This window comes from Ipomoea nil, unplaced genomic scaffold, assembly GCF_001879475.1.
Source record: "Ipomoea nil cultivar Tokyo-kokei standard unplaced genomic scaffold, Asagao_1.1 scaffold1770, whole genome shotgun sequence".
Lineage (NCBI taxonomy): Eukaryota > Viridiplantae > Streptophyta > Magnoliopsida > Solanales > Convolvulaceae > Ipomoea > Ipomoea nil.
In genome coordinates, this window is record NW_017618198.1 from 3,295,521 (window position 1) to 3,319,764 (window position 24,244).

General features: G+C 32.9%; 3 protein-coding genes across 4 annotated transcripts; 1 reads left to right on the forward strand and 2 right to left on the reverse strand.

The window, feature by feature from the left end:
• Positions 1-10,135: 10,135 nt before the first annotated feature.
• LOC109192378 (serine acetyltransferase 5-like) lies at positions 10,136-12,496 on the forward strand. Its single transcript, XM_019342993.1, has 3 exons — positions 10,136-10,581; positions 11,715-12,234; positions 12,271-12,496. Exons 1-2 carry the CDS (start codon positions 10,189-10,191, stop codon positions 12,204-12,206), a joined length of 885 nt encoding a protein of 294 aa, XP_019198538.1. The 5' UTR covers positions 10,136-10,188; the 3' UTR covers positions 12,207-12,234; positions 12,271-12,496.
• A 13-nt stretch (positions 12,497-12,509) lies between these two features.
• On the reverse strand, positions 12,510-14,258 carry LOC109192380 (inorganic pyrophosphatase 1-like). Its single transcript, XM_019342995.1, has 4 exons — positions 13,937-14,258; positions 13,724-13,845; positions 13,413-13,617; positions 12,510-13,108 (listed from the first exon to the last, which is right to left on the reverse strand). Exons 1-4 carry the CDS (start codon positions 14,072-14,074, stop codon positions 12,749-12,751), a joined length of 825 nt encoding a protein of 274 aa, XP_019198540.1. The 5' UTR covers positions 14,075-14,258; the 3' UTR covers positions 12,510-12,748.
• A 5,661-nt stretch (positions 14,259-19,919) lies between these two features.
• LOC109192379 (inorganic pyrophosphatase 2-like) lies at positions 19,920-22,394 on the reverse strand. Of its 2 annotated transcripts, XR_002056090.1 has the most exons (5): positions 22,153-22,394; positions 21,746-21,867; positions 21,456-21,666; positions 20,086-20,529; positions 19,920-20,043 (listed from the first exon to the last, which is right to left on the reverse strand). XR_002056090.1 is itself a non-coding variant. In XM_019342994.1 (4 exons), exons 1-4 carry the CDS (start codon positions 22,291-22,293, stop codon positions 20,170-20,172), a joined length of 834 nt encoding a protein of 277 aa, XP_019198539.1. In that variant the 5' UTR covers positions 22,294-22,394; the 3' UTR covers positions 20,032-20,169. The 2 variants fall into 2 exon arrangements, 1 of the variants encoding a protein (XP_019198539.1); XM_019342994.1 differs by having other exon boundaries at positions 20,032-20,529.
• Positions 22,395-24,244: the final 1,850 nt, after the last annotated feature.

The window sequence follows — 24,244 nt, forward strand, 5'->3', positions numbered from 1 at the left end:
TTTGAGTATTATTATTATTACTACTTTGATTATTATTATTATTATTATTATTATTATTATTATTATTAGGAAAAATTGCATTTTTCGTCCCTAAGTTATTAATAGACGGATGTTTTTAAAATAACCACCATCTTATATATTTGTTATACTACGTCATTTAATAGACAACATGCTTTTAAATAACCATCGCACATACCTTAATTAATTTTTTACGTAGTCATACACCTTAAATAACCACCGACGATTTTTTTTTACATAATAATAATATTATTATTCTAAATCAAAAAATGAGAGAAATGAAAAACTGAAAGAATGGAGAATGAAAATTAGAAAATTGGAGAAATGGAAAACTGGAGGAATGGAGAAGGAAAACTGGAGAATTGGAGAAATGAAAAACTAGAAATGAAAAAACAGAAAAATGAAGTAAACGACCCCTTAACCTTCCATTTTCTTATTTCACAACAGTTTATACATTTATACAGTCCCACCACCATCACGCAATCAATTTACTGTTTTTTTTTTCTTTTGAAATCAAAGAAATTCATTAAGAAAAATACTACATGTACTCTCATTTTGTACTTTAACTTTTACTCTTACATATAAAAGATAGGGAAAAAAATAATTTATCTGTCTGTCACAAAAGAGACACATCAGAGAATAAAAATTTAAAAAGTATTATTTAGGAGTCTATATAGTAGAACTCATTCATTGATAACGGTGTTGTAAATCAAAACTTAATCTGAGTCTTGTGAAATTGTATCACCAGGCTAGCTAACCCATTTCATTAATAATGTTTGTATATATACCCATGTGATTCATTAATAATGTTTGTATATATACCCATGAGATAACGGTGTATACACAAATAACCTAAGTATGTTCTTTAATATCATAATAAAATAATGACCACATATTAAAATAAATATGTATAACAATTCGGATATTATTGCTCTTTAATATCATTTGGAAAGAATCCATCATTGTCAGAATGTTAATTTTCAGATCGTTACATGTCACATGTGATTCACGATTTTTTTTTGGAAAAACTATTTTCTCCCTCTAGAAACGTACGAAATTTTTAAATGTTTTTTTTTTGAAGAATAAAAAAAAAAATGTTTTTGTGTTGTTTCTTTTTAACAAAAAAAGGGAGATGTGCAATACTATTTGGTTCATATTATGTAACTAGTTTTTTACGCGCATTGCGCGATTGGGATAATGCCCAATGCTTTTTTTTTTAAATAAGTACTTTAAAGTATATTAAGACAGGATTATATTGAAATTGTTCATGCATAGATAATTGAAGGTTGAATTTGCGTATTTAAATAGGTAATTCTTCTCCCAAAGGTTGAGTCCCCAACCCCAAGGGCCCCCCACACTCCGACTCGACAGAGCATTGTGGGAAGTTGTAAATCACGGTGACTCAATGGTTCAGCAGACAGGGCCAAATGCTGATACGCACAAGGAATCTGCCCACTTTGGACATAATTCCGCCACTGCCGCCGCCGAGGTTCAAAAACCTTCGTTTCTTCTCCCAAATACTACCCACTAAACCATTGAGCTAAGCTCGTGCGGGTTAAATAGGTAATTCTAAGTTTACAAATGCAAGATAATATAGTCAAGATTGATTATAATTGTCAATAAAATAATTGTATAGGTATGGTTGAAACCAAATACGGGACATAAGGGAGAACAAATAAAAATTAGGACATAGAATATTAAATATATACTAATATTGTTTGAGGAGATTCCGACATTAGGATTTGTGGTTAAGTTCTATTAAGACTTTAATATTAGAATTAGATTAATGGTGTAGTTATAATTCTATATTAGACTTTAATATTAGAATTAGACTAACGGTGAATTAACAGAAAATTTAAATGGATAATCATATAATTAAGGATAAATTAGAAAATCTTAAAAGAAAAAATTAAAACTTGAACAATATGAACCATTCATTTGATTTAATAATTTGGCGGTCATTTTTTCTACCCAATGTTAATAATTAAATAAATTCGCTGGTCAAATCCGCTAGTATAATCCGCTAACTACTGATTGTCAAACAAGGACATTGCGAGGTAGTTCTCACTTCAATTTGTTGTGTGATTTGAATACTCTCGTTGTCACAAAATCTCTCAAGTAGTTAATATGGTTGGCTTTATTAATTATATTTTTTAAATTTTTTCATGGTATTAATAAAATACTTGGTAAATAAATATATAGCATTATTTTGTATTATAATTTTGATATTTAATTAGAAAAATAGTGCACAAAAAAGATAATAGATAATGTAGTGAATATAATCAATTGATGAATTTGAATGTAAAAATTTTTACATTTGAGAAAAATAAAGACAATATAACTAATGAAAATATTTCTTTTAATTAATTTATTGATAATTAATAATTTTTTTTTTCACTGAATAAAGACATTGTAAGGATAATGTAGGCGAATATAATCAATTAATAAATTTGAATATAAAGAATTTTTATATTGAAGAAAAATAAAGACAATATAACTAATAAAATTATTTCTCTTATTTAATTGATTGATATAACTACTAAATTTTTTTTTTTTTTGAATGCAATATAACTACTAAATTATTATTTATATAATTTAATAAGAGTAAAATAGAGTACTAATTATGCCAACTTTGATTGTGATGAGGTTCGAACCTAAGACATTTTTTTATTGAAATCAATGAGTAAGTTAACGGTGAATTACGGCAATTCTTAAAATTTTAACGGAATTAGTAACGGTGTGTGGGTATTTTAGGAAATTTAAGTGTAAAATTTAAATCTGATCAATCTTTTAATTAATCTGAGCCATTCATTTGATTAAAATCTGTGACCGCCATTTTTTTTACCCATTATAGGCCTAACTCTCTTGGGCTCTTATTAGTATAGTAGATATTCTCAAAGAATATCATATAATCTCTAAATTAAATTTTTAGCTATTGGAAAGAAATGTGAGATACCTCTCAATTTTTTAGGTAATTTTACATTACCTTGTCTTATTACTAATTTTGAGCTTTTGGCATTTTAATTAATTTGTCTTATTACCGTTATCTTATTTACATACTTTAGTTTTAAACCAAACACAAAAATCTAACATTCTCACATTCCGTGAACCAAACACCCCTTAAAACATTATCATTAGTGCATTTTCATGATTTTTTTGAGTTGAAAGTGAGAGATGATGATTTGGAGGAGAGAAGAAATAAAAGAGATAAAAAAAAAATTAATTTGAAAGAGAAATAATTTTTTGTGGGTCCAAGATGAGAGAGAAAAGTAAAAAAAATTCTCCTTCTTTGTGCATCGAGCGCACAAGGCATTCACAATTTTTTACTCCGTATTATTTTTTTGCCTGACATCTCACTGTTTTGTTTTGTTTTTTTTTTTAATTGTCATTAAATTGTCTCATGACAATATATATAATTTACATTTTGCATTAGGGAGGAGTTACTTTAAATTTTTCTTCATTTAAAGTTTGCTAATTTTTTCTTGAGTTAAAGTTTTATGAATGTATTTCTTAGCTCCTCATCTATCTGGCGGGATTGGTTGAATTGTGAGTTAAATGCTTTAATATACACCTTTGATATGTGAAAGTGCATGCGTGATCTTTAATTGCAAATTATTAATATTCAATTATATTGAGTATATTGTCCTTGACTATTTTTATCTACCAGATAGCAAAATTATTGATGAAAAAGGGCATACCTAACACCACATTGAAAGTAACAATTTTTGTGTATGAGGTAAATTGGACATTTTTACTTTGGGGTTGATTTTGTCTAAACTAAACATGTTTATTTGTACAGTCTCACATTTCAAAATAGCTTAGCCAACATATACATTACTATGGCTATTTGTTATATTAGTTTCTTTGCCTTTAGTCTTTACAAAGTTGTATGAAATGTTTCATTTTGGTAGTGATGATGAAGTCTTTTAATGTATTGATCGAGTTTACTTTGATTACATTATGGTAAAAATTTAAATTTTTACCAACACTATCTATAGTTACAACATAACATAATATTGATTAATGAGAAAAAAATGTATTACAAAAATTAATACTTAATAAGAAGTAACAATATATACAAAATTAGAAAAATAATATTTGACACTAAATTATACTCCGGTAATTTTTAGTGACGGACAAAATCTAATATAATGAGGAAAATTTTTGTTAGTAAATAATAATATTAAGCGAGAAGTGTCAAATAGGCCCATGTACTATTGTCAAGTGCTCAATTCCCACCATAAACTAAATTAAAGGCTAATTAACCACACTTACCTACTAAATTTGTTCAATTTGTTTTTTTTTTTTTTTTGCAAGTAATTGAATTTTTTTTTTTTGCAGGTTACCAATTCAATTATTAAAAAAATAATTTCAAAATAATTTAAAAATTATTAAAAATAAAAAATAAAAAAATACAGCCATCGGCTGTCTTTGAAATGGCAGCCACCGGCTGTCCGGCGAGGACAGCAGGTGGCTGTATTCTTTTTTTTTCTTTTTTTTTTTTTAAATTTAATTTTATTTATTTATTTTAATAATTAAATAGGTAATTGTAAAAAAAAAAAAAAAAAAAAAAAAAGTCAATTGAACAAATTTAACTCATAGATGGACCTATTTGACACTTAATTTAGTTCGTGGTGGAAATTGAGCACTTAGCAGTAGTAGATTGACCTATTTGACACTTGTGCCTAATATTAATGACGGGATTTTCCATCATTAGAAGAATACAATGAGACGAAATTATGTTAGTGAGTAGTTGTATTAGTGACGGGATTCTTGGTCACAAAAAGAGCGTTTTAGTTACGGTAAATATATTATCACTATATGCTTATTAATGATGGTATCATATCCCGTCACTATTTGTTTTTAACCTCGGATGAAATAACGACGGCTGTTGACAGTAAATTTTCCGTCATTCAAAGTCTTTTATAATGATTTTTAATTTTTTTAGTGACGGTTTTACCTCTCACTAATGAACAATTTTCTTGTAGTGACGGCCATGTTCTTAAATTTTTATTTTAGTCAAATTCACAATTATGTTCTCCTTCTTATCTGAAAATGATATAGATGATATTAGCATATTTTGAGGGAATGCATATGTACCTGCACGCATTGTGTAATTCATCTTGTCAATGTAAGTTTTGATGGATTGAATTTATGCAGATTTGGTTTTCCTGTTGAGAATTAATTTCAATACAACTGTGTGGGAATTCTTTTTTTGCAGCCTTTGTGTTTACTAAATCTTAATTATTGTCATTCAAAATTTACTTACTATATAAATACTGTTGTCAAAGGAGTTGATTATTAGATAATTGGAAATATATCTGATTATGTTATTCTGTTGGGCGTCTATATTGTTATTTGGCATTAATCTTGGCTGATTTTGGGATTTGATCTCATGATAATATGAAGCACACGAGAAACATTTTACATGACTTTTGATTTGTGTAAAATGTGCAATGGTCATGTTTTTCAGTAAATTTAGTGTAAACTTAGTTCTGTAACTGTATTCTAATCCAAAAAGCAAGCATGTTCTTAATTGATTCATCATAAACTTAGTTTTGTTGTTGTATTCTAATTCAATAAAGTTTTGAGGTCTGAAGTTTTAACTTTAATTTATAGGTATAGAATTTGTGTTTATTTTTATTTACAGACTGTCTTTATTTTGAAAAATTACAATTTTATAGATTGGTATTGTTCATTGATTATGCAATGGAGGCAATTGGAAACGCTGGCAGTGCAACAGTATAGTAAACACTAAACAGTATGATTAGTATATAAAATTGTAAACACTATGAATAGTTGGTCAGATTAAGATGAAGATGAAGATGAACAATATATCATGGAATTAAATAGTTTGTAGTATATAAGTTTAAGATGGAAGATGGCATCTCTACTTCTCTTTATCCTTTTAAGATGAAATCTTATTCTTTAGATCACATCCTTGAAAACCTAGGGTTTATAGAAAAGGAAACTCTATGAAACCTTCGAATATGATAGATTTCATTATGATATAGTGAGTGTTGTCTCGACCACAAACGTTTGAATCTATGGTGGGATCACGGATTATTCGAGGAGCTGAGGATCGGATTTTTCTACTCTCTGTGAATAATAATCAACTTTATCAGCATAGGGTCAAGGGGCAATTGTGTTTTCAGTATTTTGACCCCATCATAGATTACTTTGAAACCCTTACATCCCCTCTCGCACCTGATTATGTACTTAGTCTTACTGTCACATTTAGTTACTTTTTTTTTTATTAGCAGCCATATATATATATATATATATATATATATATATATATTTGTTCATTAGGGACACACGAAGTAAGTACCCTAAGTGTGTCTTTAGTTTCAACATCAGATTCTCAACATAAGAGAAGATGATGTATTTGTTGTATCGATTTGATAAGAAACAAATTCCTCATCTCTTTAGTCAGAATGGTGACATAGGGTTTTCAGATTAGTTTTTGGATGAAACTCAAGTTCTGATTGCCTTTTATGGTACTGAGCTTTATGCATATCATGTTAGAATCTAGAACGGTGATCTTGATCCCATATCTTATAGGGTTCTAAAGGAAAGTTGTTATCCTGAAAGCATGGATAACTTTATAACTAGGAATAGTGTGTATACCATGTGTTAACACACTCTGATACTATGTGTTAATATGCTCTGATACCAAGTGTCAATATGCTCTGATACCATGTATTAACAAGTTCTGATACCATGTGTATCAAGCTTTAATTTCGATAATATTAAATTCCTTTTGTTATTTTTCCAGTACAACATCAATTGCAATTGAACGCTAGAAATGGCAGATTCCCAATATGTTTACTTATGTTGTAACAGAGCACTCTACTGTGTTACAATCGAAAAAGAATTTAAGATTGAACATGTATTCTCTAATCTCCCTATCTATCAGACACTTTTCAATCACAACCATATTGTATATGCGGTTGGTGGCACAGATGGAGTTACGTTTGTATATAGCCGCGGGAAGTACATTTTTTATCCCAGTAGGTTTCACAAATTACTTATTGAAAGTCAGCGTTGTCTCGACCACAAACCACGGGATTTTGAATCTTTGGTGGGATTATGGGTTATTCGAGAAGCTGAGGATAAGATTTTCCTACTCTCAGTGAATAATAATCAACTTTATCAGCATAGGGTCAAGGAGCAATTGTGTTTTCAGTATTTTGACCCCATCAGAGATTACTTTAAAACCATTGCCTCCCACCTCTCGCACTTGATCATGTACATAGTCTGTCACATTATGTCACTTTTTTCTTAGCGGTCATATATATTTGTTCATTAGGGACTCACGAAGTTAGTACCCTAAGTTTGTCTTTAGTTTCAACATCAAATTGTCAACACAGGAGAAAAGGATGTATTTGCTAGATCGATTTGATAAGAAACAAATTCCTACTCTCATTAATAACAATGGTGACATAGGGTTTTCCGATGAGTTTTTGGATGAAACTCGGATTCTGGTTGCGTTTTATGCTACTGAGCTTTATGCATATCATGTTAAAATTTAGGACGGCGATCTTGAGCCATATCTTACAGAGTTACAGGGTTCTAAAGAAAAGTGGTTATCCTGAAGGCAGAGATAACTTTATAAGTAGTAATATTGTGTATACCATGTGTTAACATACTTTGATACTATGTGTCAATATGCTCTGATACCTTTTGTTAACGAATTCTGATACCATGTGTTTCAAGCTCTAATTTCGGTAATCTTCAATTCGTTTTATTCTTTTTTCAGTATTACATCAATTGCAATTGAACGTTAGAAATAACAGATTCCCAATATTTTACTTTTGTTGTAACGGAGCATTCTATCGTGTTACAATCAAAAAAGAATTCAAGATTGAGAATGTATTCTCTAATCTACATATCTACCCGGCACTTTTCAATCACAACCATATTGTATATGTGATTGATCGTACAAAGGAAGTTACATTTGTATATAGTCGCGGGATGTACATTTTTTATCCCAGTAGGTTTCACAAATTACCTATGGAAAGTCAGCGTTGTCTCAACTAGAAACCACAAGATTTTGAATCTATGGTGGGATCACGGGTTATTCGAGGAGCTGAGGATCGAATTTCAACCTACCATTGGTCATTGCACAATGGACAAAAACATTTGAATTTTGTTTCTCTCAAACGAACAAAGTGCTACAAGAGCATTTGCACAAGAAGTGTGAAATTGTTTTCAAGTAAACCAATATACCAGTGAGAGAGAAAGTGCTACAATTCAAGATCAAGAAAGATTTTGGTAGATACAAGAAGCATTCACAAGTCTACATCCAGTTGGAGAAGAGAATATCATTTTTATTCATCCCAACATCTCTACTCGTTGAAATAGAAAGAGGAGTAATAAGTGAAACTTGTGAAAACGCAAGACTTGTGATCAAAGCACAAGTCCTCTTCATTTGTATATGAGTGATATATTAATAGAATATCCTAAGAATTTCTAGGAGAAGGTAGTGGAGTATGAAGAGCCTTCGAAACTTATGGAAACTAATTCTCATTTTCTAAATTAGTAGTGCAACATTAGTTCTAGAATGAATTCCTTGCTCAAGCTTATCATAATTAGATGATTATAAGTTTAATTCTTATCAAGATCTTATCAAAAAATCTCCAAACTACTACATATAAATAAATTTAATTTTAATCAAAACATTCTTATAAAAGCTTGCTGCTACATTTAAAAAAAAATATTTTAAATGAAATCCGCTAAAATAAATCAACATAAATTACTAATAATTATTGATCAATTCAAACTAAGGGTGTGTTTGGAAACCTGAAAAATGAGTTCTGGAAATCATTTTCCAAGTTTCCATTGTTTGGTTGTGCATGGAAAATCAAGTCAACGGAAATCATTTTCCGTTGACTTTGGAAAATAGGCTTATTTTGGAGGAAAATGACTTCCCCTTTTTTTTGGGGGAAGTCATTTTCCAACTTTTACACCAACATCACACCACCACCAACATCAACACCATACCACCACCACCTCACTACCACCATCACCACCACTACTGTCGCCGCCACCACCGCCACCACACTACCACTACTGTCGCCGCCACCACACCACCACCACCACTACCACCACCAACACCATACCACCGCAACCACTACCACCACCAACACCATCAATACCATACCACCACCACCATCATACCACCGCAACCACAACCACTGCCACCACCGCCACCACACCACCACCACTATCACCACCGCCGCCACCACCGCAACCACCGTCGCTGCCGCCACCACCACCACTACCACCGCCGCCGCCGCCACCACCATCACACCACCACTACCACCATCGCCGCCGTCGCCACCACCACCATACCATTGCAACCACCGTCGCCGCCACCATACCACCGCCGCCACCACCACCACCATACCACCGCAACCACCGCTACCACCACCACCATCACACCGCCGCTACCGCCGCCGCCACCGCAACCACCGCCACCACCACCATCACACTGCCGCCGCCACCACCACCACGACCATACCACCGCTACCACCGCCACCACCACCACCACCATACCACCGCTACCACTGCCACCACCAATTATTATTATTATTATTATAACTATTACTATTATTATTATATAACAAATAACACCACTACCACTACACCACCACCACCACCACCATAATATTTTTGATATATTATTAGTTACTCCGTATTTTTTTTATTATATTTAAAATTATTATTATATTATTATATATTATTAGACATGTTATAATATTCTAAATAAAATAATTTAAATGTTTAATTATACAATTCCACTCATTTTCCAGAAAATGAACCAAACACACAAAAACAGTTTTCCAGAATGCAACCAAACACGGTAAAGGAAAATGTTTTCTGGAAAAAAACTCATTTTCCGGAAAATATTTTCCAGAAGTCATTTTCCAGAAGTCATTTTCCTGCTTTCCAAACGGACCCTAAGAGACAAATATTCATACTTGAAAGTTTTAAAACCTATAAGCTGCCATTCGCCCATTCACAAGAAATACTCCGAATATATAGTATTTTCCGAGGGAAATGCATTTTTTTTTAAAAAAAATTGTTTTATTTGCAGTATAAAATTCCAGACATTTACCATTCTTGTTCGCGAAAAGCAACAAAAAAAAAAAAAAAAAAGTGCCGATGCCAGTCCAGGAACTCAACGCGCGTGTACAACACCTCACGGTATGCTGCAACGGCGGAGAAGCTGACGCCGAGGGCCGGGTGTGGTCGGAGATCAGGGACGAGGCGAAGCGTGACGCCGAATCGGAGCCGGCGCTGGCGAGCTACCTCTACTCCACCATAGTTTCTCACTCCTCCCTGTCTCGCTCCCTCTCCTTCCATCTCGGAAACAAGCTCTGCTCCTCCACCCTCCTCTCCACGCTCCTCTATGATCTCTTCCTCAACACCTTCTCCTCCGATCCCTCCCTCCGCGCAGCCACCGTCGCCGACTTGTGCGCCGCCCGTGTCCGCGACCCTGCTTGCATTTCCTTCGCTCACTGCCTTTTGAATTACAAGGGCTTCTTAGCCATTCAGGTAACTATTTCTCTCCTTTTTATTAGGGTTTTTCGCAGAGTGAAGGTATTTTTTTCTAGGTTTTCAATAATTCTATGCTTCCATCTGTTGTGTGTAATGCAATAAGATTTTTCCTGAATTCAACACACAATTATACAAACTACAAAGAGATTAAAAGATAAAGCATAAGCATATTATCAATGGAGTGTAATTATGTAAATCCAATTATAATTAAACCAAACAAGTTAAATTAGATTAACAACTTAATCACACAATCTATAACCTAATCATAAGTAGAGAATGTGCACTCAATCACTCATATGCATACACACAAAAAATTGAAGGTAAGAGAATTATTCAAATCTACTAAAAAAATTCAATTTCAGAAACATAGAAATCAAAAGTAGTTAAACTGAGTTGAAACAAAAAACCAACAGAGAGAGTCCGGAGAATTTGTTATTTATTTTGAGTTGTTGAACCTCTTGCAAACGGCTGCTTCAACACTTCATAAATAACAGGTTAGAGAAGTAAAGTGGCAGTGGAGCTGCTGAGTAGAAACCTGGTTAAGGATTTGATAGTTCAATTAGTATTTTTCCCTTTTAGCACATACTAGAGATAATCTTCTATCTTTCTCTAGCTAGCTAAATCTTATCACCCATTGAGTCCCAAAAATTTTCTTGTTTGTATTCCTACGACGATACACACAGTGAGATTGATGAGCAATTTTTGATCTACTCAACTTTTCTTTTGTAAATGAACAATTAAGTAATTGGAATACACTAATCAATGCACTTGTAGGATTTTCCTAGTCATGTACTTTGATGGGTTCTTAATATTTAAATTTAACTGTTTGTCTAGGTAAGTACAGTAGTTATTTAATAATTATAGGTGGATAAAGTGAAACTTCTAATTACAGGTCTACGGTGGAAATGTGGAATTAACCCTATCCTTTATGAGTATGAGTGTAAATAATCCATTTTCAATTTCAAGTTTCTTAATATATTACTGGTGTAACTACTGACTTGAATGTGGTAAAAAGTTTGGCACAGTACATATTCTTGTTTTTAGAGAAATCCTTGCCAAACACAACCACAATTTAGCTGATGGTTATTGCTGATTTTTCTTTTTCTTTTTTTTTCTTCCCCCAAATATAGGCTCATAGGGTGGCACATAAGTTATGGCTACAGAACAGGAAACCAATAGCTCTGTCACTACAATCTAGGATAGCAGATGTGTTCTCGGTGGATATACATCCTGCAGCAAGGATAGGCAAAGGGATATTGCTGGACCACGCGACTGGAGTGGTGATTGGAGAGACAGCAGTCGTGGGGAACAATGTGTCCATGCTACATCATGTGACATTAGGTGGAACCGGGAAGACTAGTGGTGATAGGCATCCTAAAATTGGAGATGGAGTCTTGATTGGCGCTGGGGCAACCATACTGGGAAACGTAAAGATTGGTGAGGGAGCGAAGATAGGAGCTGGGTCAGTGGTGCTGGGTGATGTGCCACCATGGACCACGGCGGTTGGAAGTCCTGCAAGGCTCGTGGGTGGGAAGGAACAGCCTAAAGTTCATGAAGATGTCCCTGGGGAGTCCATGGATCATACTTCGTTTATATCTCAGTGGTCTGACTACATTATTTAGTGTGTGCTCTCAAGAAGAAAACCATGGTTGTTTGTATGTTCACGTTTTCAGATGTTTGCATGTGAGTGTTGACCTGGTGTCAACTTGATGAGAATATTAATATTGAAATGTAATTTTCTTGTAAACTAGGTGAGAGTTTATCTCATGTAGGAAATCGGAATGTGTTTCATAGGATCCATGAAGGTTGGTGTCATGTCTAAAGAGAGGAAGCTTATTCCCATAGGAGACCCCAAGAGGCAGAAAACAAAACATTCCAATAATCAAAATTAACTCTGATCTTTTGAGAACTATTGAATTTATTATTTGCATGTTAATCATAAAAATAGGGCTCAGGTGAGTACTGGCCTCTTTCTTGTTTCAGTTCAGTAACTAAAGCATGGCTACAACATATTGGTCCATCAGAATGAGCTAGTAGGCTACATGACGCAATAGTTTCAACAGAAAAACAAAGCAACCTTAATTTGCCTGGCCTGCAGTAAAAGGAAACAGGGATAGCAATAGATTCAACAGAAAACAAAGCAACTTTAATTAGCCGGCCTGCACTAAAAGGGAACCGGGATAGCTTTTGGCATGGCCTTGTGAGTCTTGATTGAAACCGTCTGAAACTTGGATTGAGCCGCCGGTAACAACTGGCTCTCTTCTTCTGTGCAGATCTTGTCAATGAGATTAAGCAGAACGCACTCGAGCTCTTCACCGTCACTCCATTCATGAATCTCAGCCTTCAAGGCCATCCGGTTTTCGGTTATCAATTTCCACACTGGGAAATCTTTCCTTGGCATCACAAAGTCTACCTCTTTCAGCTTCAGGCTCGGGCAGAAATCACCCGCCCCGTCACCAAGGTAAATCATTCTTTTCTTCCCTTCCTTAGCCAAGGACCCTTGAATCCTCTCTATAATCTTACCCTGTAGGTAAGAATAAATCCTTGATTAGAATAAGAGTCTGCGAACCAAGCAGCCCATGTGTTGTTTGGAGTGAAAAAGAATAATAATAATAATAACAATATGTCTATTTAGCCACTGCTATTGTTGTACTGTACTGTGGGACATATGGAGCAACCAACCTACCAGAATCCCAGTTTTAGTAATTTGTTTTAGTTTCTGTAAAAGTTAATAATAATTGAATAATGTTGAAACAGGGAATATTCTAACCACATCACAATATTTCCCTTTGCATGCATATATATCATGCAATTATATTTGAGTATACCTTGCACATGTTGGGTGGGCAGACATTGTTGCAGCCGTGGGGAGAAGAGTGGAAATCATGGTAAGGGCGGATTCTTAGCCGGCCTTCCTCGTCAACAAACCCCGGGTTTGTGTAGATCTCCGAGAAGCATTCGCCAATGGCGTGGTGTTTCAAGATCGTTTCTATGTAGAACAGGTTCGCATCGCTCACTATTCTCAACTCACACCTGGAAATGATGAAAACACCCGTCCACACAACATGCATTCAAAAATGAAAGTTTAATGATTATAATCAGATAGATAGACCAAATACATTAATATATATATGATTACCCTAAAGCATAAGCTGATTTGATGGCAGGAACAATCCGGGGATGGATCGGCGTCCGTTTGAGAACCTCTTCAATGTCCTCCATCTTCTTCCCCTTCTCGTGCATCTCATTCATCATCTTGTCCTGCCATAATAAATATCAAATCAAGAAATCTATCAGAGCAAGCAACACTGACGATCGGAGAGAAATGAAATGAAAAGATGAAGTAATTAACCATGACAGAGTTCCATGGCATGGTGGGGAGGAGTTGGTTGAAGCGATCAGTGAAACCCAACCCATCCACAACCCAGTTGTCGCTGTCCACGTCGATAATGGTCTTGTCAAAATCAAAAACCACGACGATTCCGGCCATTTGTTAGTGTTTTTTGGTTTTCTTGAGGTTCGAAAGGGACAAGAGAAAAAGGGAGACAGGGAGGGGGCTACGTGTGTGTGTTTGTGTTTTGGGTAGAGAGATAGAGAGATATATATAGAACAGAAAAAGTGAATTAGAGAGAAGATGCCAAGGGAATATTATTTGGCCATATTTGGTGTTTGTTGTACAGAGAACGATTCTTGGGGCGACCTAAATTACTATTTTTCCTATTCTTTGGGAAGGGGTGTGGTGTTACTGTTAGAGATGTAGTAATCCTCGTAGCAAATAGGTCTTTGTGATTCTGGCCGTTGGATTTTCTCGGATGATCTATGGTCAGCATTGAATGGGCTTTTTAGGCAGAGGAAATGAATATGACAGAGTATTCTGGGTGGGGGCAGTACATTTAATTCTATGCAGCGACGGTTCTTGAAACCTCCTGGTTCCGGCGGCTGTGAATTTCGGCAGGGCAGCTGGCTAACTTTGCTTTGCGGCTTTAAGGACATAATGTGCGTTGGTCGCTTCTAGTATCAAGATGATCTGTTAATACGATACAAAATCGAACACAAAAATAATGGCAAATTATGCCGTGCAACCGAATGCACCAGTGCACACAAAATTAGATTCATAATTTTTATACTATAAATTCATAATTATTGAACTTATATTTACAATTACAAAATTCTATGTTCATAATTTTCAATATTTATATTCTTAATTGTTAAACTCTGTATTCACAAATCACTGAACATAATTATGGATTTGATTCCGTGTGTACCTTGCATGGTGCATACGGTTGCACAGCATAACGCTCCAAAAATAATGAGTTAGTGTTTATTATTAACATGTGTCTCAAGTCATTATTAGGTTAACCCGTTAAGAAATCGTTTAAGTTTCATGCCTTAACGGGTCATTATAACATGTCCCTAGAGAATAGTATATATGAGTGATAATTGACTAATTAGTGGTCATGGACCCTATGAACATATCACTAGACTTATGAGAAGGTAAATCAAGTCAAAATATAAATTTTTGCGCACAAAAAATCTAACTAAAATCTAAATCTCCAATATTTATGATGGAAATTAAACCCCATCCTATTGCTATAAATAATTTTTAAATAAGACTTTCATCTACTAATTAGTGTCATTCTTATAAACTTTTAGTATTATTTTTATGCAACGTCTATATTATGGACCAGGGTGCATGCACCCAAGGCATACCTTTTTTTTTTTTGTCTTACTTACATTTATTTTTCTCGTTTTCATTTAAAAATAAAATAAAATTAATATATAAAAAATATATCATTAAAAAGCTCTAACTGATATCGTTTAATGATTGTTGGTCTCAATAAATAGAAAAAGTCTAGAGCATGGTAAATAGACATATATTTTGAAATCTTTTCAAAGTAACATAACAAGAAATATTTATTACCCCTTTTTAAACTTTGTTTGCATGTATTCTACTCTTATAAATATTTGGTTTTGTTGGTTATATATATGCTAGAAAATAAATGGCTGTGGGCTCTGCTATTTCTCTTATGTGATTTTGATGTAGCTAGTCCGTGATATAATTTTCCATTACTGCTCATTACACCTTTATGTTTGTTTGAGTGGAATAATGATTGTATACTTTTAAGTAATTATTATTGTTTCTTTTACTTTATAATTCTTTTCTCTTTTTTTTTTTCGATTTTAAAAGTTAAATTCCCAACTCTATATTAGGAGTGTTTTTTCGATTTTAAAAGTTAAATTCCCAACTCTATATTAGGAGTGTTAGACTAAATATATCACATGCATCATATAATATGTGATAACAGAACAGGACTGACTAACCTCCCGCCATAGTTTGAGCGATCCAGACTGCTGCAGAGATAACGAGTATTTTGTCTCTCACTTTACTCAGCTCTCTCTAGATGGTGTATGAAGGATGTAATATGAGCACTGAGAGGACTAGTGACCACCTTATATAACCATTGGTCGTCATTGTGGTTGATTGTCTTTAGGTCTCCTAAACCCTAATTAGACTCCTAATAATAATAGTAGTCTAGCTATTAGGTTATTAGCTATTAGGTTATTAGTGTTGCACCACATATCAAATACTAAATATTATCATAATTTATCCTAATGTTATAATAATAGTAACGGATAAAACGTTACAAGGAGGTCATAGGTCACCCAATAATTATTAATTATTACAGTATTTTGGAGTGTTTTTTTTTTTCCAGTGCATGTCTTTCACAATAAGAAGATTTGCGAAAAATTGGTTTCTTTTCTTTTAAAATTTTCTTTGCATAATCTATACACTTGTCTACTTCACGAGAAGAAGAATAATGACACCGACACCACCCCCCAAAAAAAAATGTACTGTAATATTTTCTGTTTGATTTATTTTATTAATTTTTTGAATAAAAGCTCTTCAAATGGTTTTTGTTTTGTTTTGTTTATTGATGAAGGCTATTATAATGTGCACCGATAGCATCAATGGAACTCCAGATCCGGTGGCCGATATAGCAAGAAGGAAAGAAATAGTCACGTAACACAATTGAAATGTTCGTTCAATCAACGTTTAATTTTTCTTTCCGTGATAAGGTGAGAGTTTAAACCCCATTAAAAACATAAAAAGATTTTGATCAATTAGTAATAGTGAAAATCATTTATGAATAAAGTGTACGGGTAGTGAAAACATGGAATTACTTGGATAATTCAAAATTTACCTCATTCATGGGCCTTAGAGCAAGGGATGGCAACGGTGCAGGGAGGGGTATTTCCGTCCCCGTTTTTCGAAAATTTTCTCCATCCATGTCCTAGTGTCCCTCTCGAGACAGGGATCAAAGATCCCTGTCAGGAACAGGGCAAATTGTCATCCCTACTTAGAGCATATACATAGACCCAAGATATAGTAAGCTGAGAAACCTGATTTATTTATTTATTTATTTTTTTTATAAAAAAAAAAGAAATAGTTAAGAGGGATATGGCTGAAATGGTACAGTTTATGTGGATGATATTGTGTTACCCGTGCAAATCTTAGTCACATTCAACAATTTAAAGATTCTCTTTATGAATTTTGCATATCAAGGATTTGAAACCCCTACACGTTTTTTTTTTCTTTTTTTCTTTTTTCTTCTTTTAGCGTTTGCGAATGTCTTTTAGTGAGGAAGATATAAATCTTTATCAGCGGAAATATGCCTAATTTTTAGTGTTAAACAGATGTTTTAGTTTGGAAGCAGGCAGGTGCCATACAACTCCACGTTCACTACTTGACAATTACAAGTAATTGTCTTATTATATAGTTATGTCTATTGTCAATTGTCTAATTTAATTTCCCATTCAATTCAATCAATTGGCAGTGTTTTTCTTCTTCTTCTTCTTCTTCTTCTTTTTTTTTTTTTTTTTTTTTTTTTTTTTTTGTGTGTGTGTGTGTGAGAATATTTTGTATTTCGACAAAAAAAAAAAAAAAGAAGGTACTAAATATTATGTTCTTTATTTTATATTAGAAATTATATAAAACAATTAGTTTAAATTAAATAAGTATATTACCAAGTATGCAAATGGATTCAAATCTTGAAAGTATATATATTTGATGAATAAACTAAGAATACGGTCCTAGAGCACATATTCTACGTAATTTGTTTTAAATATTCGAGCATAATAATACATTAATACCAATTTACGTATATTATTAAGTATATTCCGATCCATAAAAGAAATATATTCAATTTGATCGTACTAATAATATACCAAACATCATAATGGCAATTTCAAAGTAGGCATGTGTAATATATTCTTTTTCTTTTTTTTTTCGAAATAGTCATAATTCTTTACAAGTAGTAGTTGTTTTAAATTTTTTCAAATTCTTTCATTCCAAAGAATCAATGCCTCCACAGCTGGGAGCCTGGGAATCCCGGGATATCCAAATCCAAATTACCCGTTCCCAACCCAATCTGTCCATATATATATATCTAATTTATATCTAATTTATGCTACTCGTACGTGTATATATCATATATCATATCTAATGAATGGTGTACCACTGTACCCTGATTGACTGAATGGATCGGCCCATGAGAATAACTAGATCAATGAAGCCTAATAGGGAGGCCCAAAGCGGGACAATGAAGGAGTTTCAATATGATTAGGCTTATTATTTATAATATAATGAAGATTGAACTTATTATTTCATAATATAACAAGGACTCTCAATATGAAGCATTTTTATTCTTTGTAAAGCTCCTAGCCCAAAATATTCAGCAATACAATACCCATATTCTCTCTATTTTCTCATATACTCGTTATTTTAACAGTTGTGTTTGCCGACCGTTGATTTCCCAAAAATCATATAATCAGCAATATCCATACGACATCGTTCAAGTTATCTCACACACACATGTAGGAAAAAAGAACCAAGTCGATTTAATCACAAAATACGGAGTAATATATATATATATATATATATATATATATATATATATATATATATATATATATATAGTAGGGTTCCAGTGAGAACATGTGCTTAGGTGAGAATGTGAGAACACATCATGTGCATCCATATAATATTTTTTAATGGTCTAGATTAGATTAAGTGTGTGCGAACGCGCATTAAATATGTGCAAACACACTAAATCGCATTTGCACACATTTAAAATAATTAAGTTGGCATTTACACTAATATTAAATAAGTTCAAAAACTGTTGTAACAGCTGACCATTAATCGTGAGAATTAATTCTTGAATTAAAACTCGTAACGGTCCAGAGGAGGGCAAACGATTCTGGTTATGCTAACCAGAATCAACCAGTGAACCGAAACATGATTCAGCCTTTGAGGCCGAATCCATGTATGGCTCGTGCCCAGCTCATGATTCGGCCACCAAGGCCGAATCCATATGGCCCATGATTCGGCCTTGGGAAGCCGAAAGTGTAAAAAAAAAAAAAGAATAAGGGTCAAATAGGCCACTCAACTGCACACCAAAATGCAATTAGGCCATTGAACTAAAAAAGAATGCAATTAAGCCATTGAACAACACAAAAACATGCAATTTAGCCCAAAATGACTTGTTTACCTAGAGTAGCAAGTTACCAATTTTAAAATTAATTTTTAATAAATAAATAATTAAAATATTAAAAAAATGGCGGCCGGAGACGATTCATCTTCGGCCGGCAGTTTCTGTTTTTTTTTTTTTTTTTTTTTTAATATTTTAATTATTTATTTATTAAAATTTTTTTAAAAAAATTAATTTTAAAATCGGTAACTTGCTACACCAGGTAAACAAGTCATTTTGGGCTAAATTGCATTTTTTTTGTGTTGTTCAATGGCTCAATTGCATTCTTTTTTAGTTCAATGGCCTAATTGCACTTTGGTGTGCAGTTGTGTGGTCTATTTGACCCTTATTCCAAAAAAAAAGAAAAAAGAAAAAAAAAGATTATAGTCCACGTGTTGCTTGGAGCCCATCAAAAGTAATTGCGCATATAATATATATAAACATGTTTATGTAATATAAATCTGTAATCTCTTTGGTTGAAGAGTTTTTTTTTTTTTTTTTTTTTTTTAATGTTATGGTGGTTATTTTACTTGAATATGGTTAACTTATTTTTATGTATTTTAATAAATTTCAAAATTAAAATAAATAAATAAATAAAATAAAGGTAAAATATAGAAGTAAATGATTTAAAAGTAATTAACTAAAAGCTTGAACAATAATTAACTAAGACAGTGGATTAAAATAACAAAATTAACAATAAGACGAGGGAATGTGATAATACTTAAGAAATGGGTGAGTATTTCACATTCCCTTACAATAGCTAAAAACCTTATTATGGAGATTATGTTATATTCTCCGGAGAAATTACATAATTTAAACCAAACATGTGAATCATATATTTCCAAGTAAATATAACTTTAGTTATAGTATATAACTTGAAGCAAACGCCCCATTTTAAGGTTTGTCACCTACACGCACGTTGACTACTTGCCTCTTTATTGTTTCAGTTCAGTAAGTAAAGCATGGGTGCTACAACATTGGTCCATCAGGGCGAACTAGCTAGCTAGTAACTTTAATTTTAATTTGACGGCCGGCCGGCCGGCCTACCTGCACTGTACTAAAAAGGCACAGGGATAGCTTTAGGTAAGGCCTCGTGAGGTGTCTGCTGGAACTTGGTTTCAGCTGCAGGTAAGAATTGGCTCTCTTCTTCTTCTTCTGTGCAGATTATCTTGTTAATGAGATGAAGCAGGACGCGCTCGAGCTCTTCACCGTCACTCCATTCATGAATCTCAGCCTTTAAGAGCATCCGGTTTTCGGTTATCAATTTCCACACTGGGAAATCTTTCCTTGGCATCATAAAGTCTCCCTCTTTCAGCTTCAGGCTGGGGCAGAAATCACCAGCCCCATCACCAAGGTAGATCATTCTTTTCTTCCCTTCCTTACCCAAGGAGCCTTCAATCATTTCTATAATCTTACCCTGTATATATGTTGTTAACAATAGTATAATAAAACCTTGATTAGCTAGAATAAATTTATTAAATTAATAATTAATATGTCTGCCCCCTATTCACTCACTGATAGTTTCTCAATTTATATCAAACAAATTCTAAGCCTCCAAAACCCCTATCCTGCTCTCCAAGCAGCGTTGGAAGAGGTAAATCACATTCGGTCAGTCCCTAGGGTTCCACTCCTTACCTTTACACTCTGCACATAAGGGATTTTTATCACTGATCGGTCTAGGTTTCCTAATAATTCCTAAATTTCCAATGAGATTTAAACCCTAACTTACACTACCCCGTTAGAACAAGAATTTTTTGTACTTTTGGTCCCACGACTATAGTGACACTATCAGAATTGATCCACAATTTTCAAACCTTGCAATCTCGGTCCACGACTAATTTTTTTTTTTTTTAAATTTTTTTTTTCAAAAATGGTCCTTCCGGCCCATTTTCCGTCAATTTCTGGCAAAAGCAGGCAGGAAAATTGGCAGAAAATGGGCCGAAATGACCATTTTTGCAAAAAAAAAAAAAAAAACAAACAAACAAACTATAATTGTGGACCGATATTGCAAGATTTGAAAGTCGTGGATCAATCCTGATACTCAGTATAGTTATGGGAGTAAAAGTGCAAAAAACTTGCCAACCAATCACTGCTATTGTTGTACTGTTACTTTTTTTTTTTTTTTTTTTTTAAGGGAATTCTGTTGTTTACTGTTACATGATTGCCTTTGAAGGTATTGTGGGACATACATACATTTGGAATGTTCTAATCACATCAGAATATATATTTCCCTTTGCATGCATATATATCAAATATTATTTCCCTAATCAAAGCTAGCTTAATTAGTAGCGTTGTTCTTCTCCTCTTTATGTGTAGATCAGAACAAGATTAATTTGAGTATACCTTGCACATGTTGGGAGGGCAAACATTAATATTGTTGCAGCCGTGGGGAGAAGAGTGGAAATCATGGTACGGGCGGATTCTTAGCCTGCCTTCCTCGTCCACATAGCCCGGGTTTGAGTAGATTTCCGAGAAGCATTCGCTTATGCCGTGGTGTTTCAAGATTGTTTCTATGTAGAACAGGTTTGCATCGCTCACTATCCTCAATTCACACCTGGAAAACCTGCATTTCAGTAACAGGAAAAAAAACGAAGGGGGTGGGGGGAAAGAAGTGAAAGTTTGCACATTATTACCCTAAAGCATAAGCTGATTTAATGGCAGGAACTATCCGGGGATGAATCGGAGTCCGTCTGAGAACCTCTTCAATGTCCTCAATCTTCTTCCCCTTCGCGTGGATCTCATTCATCATCTTGTCCTGCAACAACAGATACAAATCAAGAAATAGAAAGAAGGTGGAGAATCGATCCAAGTAAACGCGCACGGAAATTATGAAATTTTCGACCACCAAACAGACAGTGATCATAAATCAAGTCAAAAGTAAAAAGTGATCGAAAATAGCAACAAAGGTTTTTCCGAATACCAAAAATGGTCGGAACAAGACTTTTTACTTTTTAAGATCACTGGTCGGAAATTTCATAATTTCCAGGGGCTAAACTACATATATATATATATATATATATATATATATATATATACTAACCATGACAGAGTTCCATGGCATGGTAGGAAGGAGGTGGTTGAAGAGATCAGTGAAACCCAACTCATCCACAAGCCAGTTATCGCTGTCCAAGTCGATAATGGTCTTGTCGAGATCAAAAACCACGACCACGGTTCCAGCCATTTTTTTTTTCTTTAGTTTTGGGGGAAGGTTGGAAGGGACCAGAGGAAGAAGGAACAGGGTTACGTGTTTTAGGTGGAGAGAAACCTTGGAAATGAGGGATATATATAGGAGCCAGAAAAATGTGAATCAGAGAGATCTAAAGAAGGTGCCAGGTTATATTATTAGTCATTTATACTAATAACTAATCTTTTACGGGATAATGCTCAATATTTTTTATTTTTTAAAAAATAAGTGCTTTAAAGTATATCAAGGCACACAAGATTATATTAGAATTGTTCATGCATAGATAATTGAATGTTAAATTTGCGTATTTAAATAAACAATTCTAAGTTTACAAATGCAAGATAATATAGTCAAGATTGATTATAATTGTCAATAAAATAATTGTATAGGTATAGTTGAAACCAAATACGGGATATAAGGGAGAGCAAATAAAAATTAGGGCATAAAATATTAAATATATACTAATATTGAAGAGCTAACTGCTGATTGTCAAACAAGGACATTGCGGGGTAGTTCTCACTTCAATTTGTTGTGTGATTTGAATACTCTTTTTGTCAACAAATCGCTCAAGTAGTTAATATGATTGACTTTATTAATTATATTTTTTAATTTTTTTTATGGTATTAATAAAATACTTGATGATAAATAAATATATATCATTATTTTGTATTATAACTTTGATATTTAATTAAAAAATAGTGCACAAAAAAAGATAATAGACAATGTAATATAAAGACAATATAACCAATAAAATTATTTCTCTTAATTAATTTATTGATAATGAATATTTTTTTTTGAACAACGACATTGTTGGGACAATTGTAACGAATATAATCAATTGATGAATTTGAATGTAAAGAAATTTTATATTGGAGAAAAATAAATACAATATAGCTAATGAAATTACTTCTCTTATTTAATTTATTGATAATGAATTTTTTTTTACTAAAGACATTATAAACACATAATTCTAAATTAAAGAAATGCATATGTTTTATTTTTTGTCGTAGCTACTAAATTATTATTAATTTAATAAGAGTAAAATAGAGTACTAATTATGCCAACTTTGATTGGGATGTGGTTTGAACCTAAGACCTTTCTTATTGAAATCAATGAGTAAGTTAACAGTGAACTAACAGAAATTAACGGAAAAGATAATATTTAACGGAAAAATTAAGGGAAATCATATTCATTAAGGATAAATTAGGAAATCTTAAGGAAAAATTAAAATCTGATCAATCTGAGTCATTTATTTGATTAAAAAATTTGACCGCTATTTTTTCTACACAGTATAGGCCTAACTCACTTGGACTCTTATTAGTATAGTAGATAAAAACGACAAGCACCTTGTGCTCAAATGGCACCGCTGTGGTGGTGGGGTATCGACTCTTTCGATTACACTAGTTAGAGAAATTATAGAACAAATACTACCAATTCCAAATAGATATAAAATCTAGTAATTATTATGATAATTAAATTAATAATTACATAAATATTAAAATAATTGACTAATAATTATTATACTAATTAAGCTAATAATTATAATGATAATAATATAATTACAATTAAACATGGATCGTCGAATTTTTTAATAATTATTAAAATTAATTTTTTGATAATATATATATATATATATATATATATATATTATATATATATATATATATATATACTTAAGGTATAATATAAAGAGAACAAAATAAATTATCATTATTATTCCTTCATGTGATTACAATGAATGTTAATTGCCTTATTATATAATTATGTCTATTGTCAATTGTCTAGTTTTCTATTCAATTCAATCAATTAGCTGTGTTTATTTTTTGGTTTAATATTTTGAATTTATATATTAAAAAAAAAGTTAATAAATATTATGTTCTTTTGTTTTGTTTTGTTTTTTTTTTTTTGGATCAACCGGCAAAGGGACACCCAACAAAAAGAGTACAAA

Excerpts from the sequence above, each read along its gene's own strand:
- LOC109192380 (XM_019342995.1), bottom strand. The coding sequence starts at position 14,074 with ATGGCCGGAATCGTCGTGGTTTTTGATTTTGACAAGACCATTATCGAC. Across the intron at positions 13,846-13,936 it reads TGCCATGGAACTCTGTCATG|GACAAGATGATGAATGAGAT; the intron begins GTTAATTACTTC and ends TTATTATGGCAG. Across the intron at positions 13,618-13,723 it reads AAATCAGCTTATGCTTTAGG|GTGTGAGTTGAGAATAGTGA; the intron begins GTAATCATATAT and ends CATCATTTCCAG.
- LOC109192379 (XM_019342994.1), bottom strand. The coding sequence starts at position 22,293 with ATGGCTGGAACCGTGGTCGTGGTTTTTGATCTCGACAAGACCATTATC. Across the intron at positions 21,868-22,152 it reads TGCCATGGAACTCTGTCATG|GACAAGATGATGAATGAGAT; the intron begins GTTAGTATATAT and ends CTGTTGTTGCAG. Across the intron at positions 21,667-21,745 it reads AAATCAGCTTATGCTTTAGG|GTGTGAATTGAGGATAGTGA; the intron begins GTAATAATGTGC and ends CAGGTTTTCCAG.
- LOC109192378 (XM_019342993.1), top strand. The coding sequence starts at position 10,189 with ATGCCAGTCCAGGAACTCAACGCGCGTGTACAACACCTCACGGTATGC. Across the intron at positions 10,582-11,714 it reads AGGGCTTCTTAGCCATTCAG|GCTCATAGGGTGGCACATAA; the intron begins GTAACTATTTCT and ends CCCCAAATATAG.